The 4,931-nt window shown below is 34.7% G+C and overlaps 1 protein-coding gene across 1 annotated transcript; it reads left to right on the forward strand.

The window, feature by feature from the left end:
• The first annotated feature begins 242 nt into the window (after window positions 1-242).
• Window positions 243-3,516, forward strand: LOC143608086 (ER lumen protein-retaining receptor). Its single transcript, XM_077083278.1, has 6 exons — window positions 243-436; window positions 1,537-1,802; window positions 2,825-2,940; window positions 3,029-3,102; window positions 3,206-3,269; window positions 3,354-3,516. The coding sequence occupies exons 1-6, from the start codon at window positions 346-348 to the stop codon at window positions 3,388-3,390; spliced, it is 648 nt and encodes a 215-aa protein (XP_076939393.1). The 5' UTR covers window positions 243-345; the 3' UTR covers window positions 3,391-3,516.
• Window positions 3,517-4,931: the final 1,415 nt, after the last annotated feature.

Here is a 4,931-nt window from a genome sequence, read left to right on the forward strand (position 1 = left end):
CCATTTTGTACCAGTTTAACAGTCTCGCCGTAACACATGGATCCAAAAAAACTAGCTCTTTAAAAAAAATATCCGTTTAATGCTTAAACAAATAAATTAACAATTAACAATAATAATAATAATAATAATAATAATAATAACTTGAAGAAGGCCGACCCGTTTTCCATTCCTACAACCTTGTTCGTGTCCATGGGGTTTTATTTTACTTTGATATTTTAGGAAAGAGAAAAAGGGTTAACAAACAACGATCTCATTTTGCCTGCTTCAATTAGTCACCCATTTTTCAACACCCAGATCTCTTCTACTTCTTTCTTCACCAATTCAAACTTGATAGATCAACAAAAGATGAATTTGTTCCGACTTGCAGGTGACATGACGCATCTGGCGAGTATCCTCGTCTTGCTCCTCAAGATCCACACCATCAAATCATGCGCAGGTTCATTACACAACTCCATTGCTTCTGTTCTCATCTTAATTGTCAGGTTTAGGTTAATTTGGATTGGATTCATGATTTTAAGCAGGTATAGATACTTAATCTTTATTTGATTATTGTGTATTTAAGTTTAGGTTAGGTTTTTGTTGTGATTTTGGGAATTAGGGTTGTTGATGATTTGGGGGAAATTTGCATTGTGGATTTTATGTTCCTCTTTTTGGGGCAAATTGGTTGTTTGTATGCTAATCTTGGTCTTAAAGCACGTGTACGTCTAATGCGTATGTTGGTCGAAAATAGGTGTTAGTTAGGGCGTGTAGATCTGTTATGTAAAAGAGATGTAGCTTCTAGTTGTACTTACTACATAGAGCAACAACTCGTTTTGAAAAATGAAAAGTGTTATTAATGCACTTCTTGGTTAAAATTGGTATGAATTTGGGCGCTTAGGTGGCTGATATGTAAAAGACATGCAGCTTCTGGTTGTACATAGAGCAACGAGTCATGTATTTGAAGCTCTTTCTTTGAGGACCTAAGCACCTCCGAGCGCTCTTTTAAAACCAAGATGCTAATCACTGTTAGGTTATTAATTGGGCTGTAAATGAAGTGAACGTTCATTGAACTGCTCTTGAATCATTTGGCGGGAATTTCATTTATTTAATAAATGAACGAACAGGATCAACGTTTTTTCTCTTTTAGTTGAACGAACGAACATGAGCACACGTCTAGTTCATTCATTTATGTTTGTGAATGTTTTTTTGTTTAAATTCGTTTTAAGTTGATTCATTTATGTTTGTTAGTTTATGTCAGAAGAGTTTTATTAAATATTTAGACCTGTTAAATTGATGTTCATGTTTAATTTTATTTGGTGTTTGCTTAATTATGTACTTTCATGTATTCATATATGTTAAGTTATGTTCGCTCGTTTACGTTTGTAAACTGTTCGTTTATAATGTTAATGAAAGTATATAAACGAACACGAACATGCTCATTTTCTTAATGAATGAACACAAACAATAGATCTCCATTCGTTTACTTTTTCGTGTTCGATCGTTTGTTCAGTTAAAGTTAAATAAACAAACATGAACATGCCTCATTCGTGTATGCAGGGGTTTCATTGAAGACTCAGGAACTCTATGCACTGGTTTTTGCTACTCGCTATTTAGATATATTTACAAATTTCGTTTCAGTATATAATACTGTCATGAAATTAATATTTCTGGGTAGTTCTTTCTCTATTGTATGGTATATAAGGCGCCACAAGATTGTTCGCCGATCATATGATAAAGATCAAGACACCTTTCGACATTATTTTCTCGTGCTTCCGTGTTTGCTTTTAGCTCTACTTATTCATGAAAAGTTCACTTTCAGAGAGGTAATCAACATGGACTAATGTAAGCTATAGACGTATGGATGTAATGTAAACGAGCCGAGCTCGGCTCATTTAGCTCAACAGAGCTTGGCTCGTTTAGCTTAACATCGCTCAAGCTCAGCTCATTTCAAGCTCTATATCCTAAGCTTGACTTTTGGCTAGGGGTGTAAACGAGCCGTGCGAAGCTTAAGCTTGGCTCATTTATCATTTATTATTTAATTTTTATACATTCATAATCTCTCTCTCTCTCTCTATGCATATTCATATCTATCGATATGTATATATATGATATAAGAATAATTATTTTATAAATTAATAGTATATTAAATAAAATTATCTAAATAGCAGGTTCGTTTAGACGCGAGCCAGCTCGAGCTCGATAAGCGAAGCACGGGCTCACTTATTAAACAAGCTTATTTTTTAGGGTCGAAGTCGGGCTCGAGCTTGCTTAAGCCCGGCTTAATTCGAGCTTTTAACTAGCCAATCTTGAGTAGCTCACGAGCGACTTGGCTTGTTTACACTCATAGTTTTGGCTCGTCAAAAATTTCTGGTTTCATGCTCGGCTCCGCGCCTCCGCCTCATCTGGTTCATTATATATTATTTATATTTATTTAATTAGTTTATTTTATATACATATATATTTTATTATAAATATTTATAATTATAGTTACGTGTATATATGTATATATGACAAAATAAATATTAATGTAATTATTTTTGTTAAATAATATCTATTTGCTATATTAAATAAAAATTATTATGTTTATATAAATAAGAGGCTTGTAAGCGTAGCCGTGCTCAATATATGAAAAGCTTGTGTTTGGGCTTCTTTATTAAAAGAGTTTATTTCTAGGCCCGAGCTTAGTCTTGACGCTTGAGCTCTGTTAAGATCGACTCAATTTGAGCTTTTAACAAGCCGATCTCGAGTAGCTTACGAGCGTCTGGCTCGTTTACACCAAACGTTTTTTATTCTGCTATATTAGGAATTTGTTTTCATATATAAATTTAATGTTTACATTGTGAAGGTAATGTGGGCATTCTCTATATACTTGGAAGCTGTTGCTATACTTCCTCAGCTGGTCTTACTTCAAAGAACTAGAAATATCGACAATTTGACTGGTCAATATGTATTTCTTCTAGGGTAACACACTTCCTTATACACTTGTTTTAATAATATTTTACGGAACGATTTGTCAAAGTTTAGTATCTTTTTTATTTTTCTTATGCAGAGCATACCGCGCATTGTACATTTTGAACTGGATCTACCGTTATTTCACTGAGCCTCATTATGTCCATTGGATCAGTATGCCACGCCATCATTATTTCATTCTACAATTTATAAACATTCTAAATATATTATTATCTTGATAACATTTAACATACAATGAATGTTATTGATCTTGCAGCTTGGATAGCAGGCCTGGTCCAAACATTGCTCTATGCTGATTTCTTCTATTACTACTTTGAAAGGTAAAATGACTTAACTACCCCTTTAAGTTATAACTTTTTAGTGCCAAAATTTTGAATTAATTGTTTTTGACTCTTTGGATACAGTTGGAAGAACAATGTAAAGCTCCAATTACCAGCTTGATGGTCGTTTTATTATGCGCGCCAATTGATAGTTTAAGGTATCATACTTTTTTATATACTTTCGAATTGCAGAGATTGTGTTGATGTACCTTGGATAACAAGTAATGAATGTACTGAAGCTATTGTCTATACATTTTTTTTAACTGGGCATGGTTGGTTTTTAACGATGTTGAAGCATAGGTCACATGAATCATTATATATAACCTTAAAAAGCTATGTCGTTTTTAGACACAAAAATCACTATTCATCTTTACAAGTGTTTAAGCACGTTGTACAATATGTCTACGCATGGTCTTTTATTAACATTAATACTATATATAATTAACAAGGTTGGTGCCGCAAGTGGCATTGGCGGCACCGTATTGGTTGGTGATTTTTTTTTCATTTACCATAATAAACGTAATGGAAACCGACCAACGTTTAATTTCTTTTTAGTTTTGGGACCATAACAAATGTAAAAGGAACCGACCGACTTCATGCAACCTCGCGTTCTTATTTAAAGCCCATGACCGACAAGGCTACCGACTGAACCCTCCCCCCCCCCCCCAGTTGCTCGTTGGTCGACCTCAAGTTTTATAATTTTTCTTCGTTTTTTAGTTCCGGGATCGTAAGGTTCGCAATCAAAATCGACCGAATTCCTGTCAAGTTACCGCATCAATGCCCGAGACCGACAACGCTTATGTTTTATCACAGCCCGGGTTTGCCAACCATATAAACATCATCTTAAATATTTTGTTTTCTTATCAACCGCCAGGGTTTGCCAACCAAATAAGCATCATCTTAAATATTTTGTTTTCTTATATGTTAATTTGACGAATTAATTTTTTGGGTTTTAACCCTCAACTTTTACTAATGGTGTCTATATGATAATGAATGTAGCCGGTACTAACCGATTTTATGTCGACTCATCGTCGTAACGCTCGGATTTTACCAACGTCCGGGTTTTCACGCTAGGGCTTTCCCAGTTGTTCCGGCGCAACGCGCCGGGTAGAAAAACTAGTTCTAAATAATTTATAAAAGGCCTCTTTTATTTTGTTTAGTGTGCCCCTTTGTGAAAGAAAAATAGTTAAAAGAGAAGAAAAAGAAAAGGTTACAAAAGAGAAATGAAGGAAGAGCAAGGATATGATAGGACGAAAAAGTGGGGAACATAAATAAGGAAAGAAAAAAAGTAAATATGTTCTCTCTAAACCTTAACTCTACCGCGGTGAAGACGAACCATCTTGGCGTTGGCTTCGATGGTGTTCAATTGTAGTGGAGGCTGTAGGTGTTAGTCGGCGGTGGATCTGTTGAAATGAAGGTGGTATATAGTAACAAGTCGGCGGCTACAAGTCGGTTTTCTGGTAACATGTAAGTTTTTCCGGTTAACTCTGTTTTTCATTGATGTTTCTCATGGCGACGAATAGGGTTCTGTTTGAACTTGATTCATTCCGTTTATTTTAATTATCCTGATTTGAAAAAATTGAACAAATCTTTATACTTTTCATGTTGATTTGTTTCAGGGATCTTAAACCCCACAACATTTTAATAGATTGAAAGTCTGGT

Source organism: Bidens hawaiensis, unplaced genomic scaffold (assembly GCF_021521415.1).
Source record: "Bidens hawaiensis isolate Kalapana, Puna unplaced genomic scaffold, B.hawaiensis_p1.1 tig00096885_1, whole genome shotgun sequence".
NCBI classification, from domain to species: Eukaryota; Viridiplantae; Streptophyta; class Magnoliopsida; order Asterales; family Asteraceae; genus Bidens; species Bidens hawaiensis.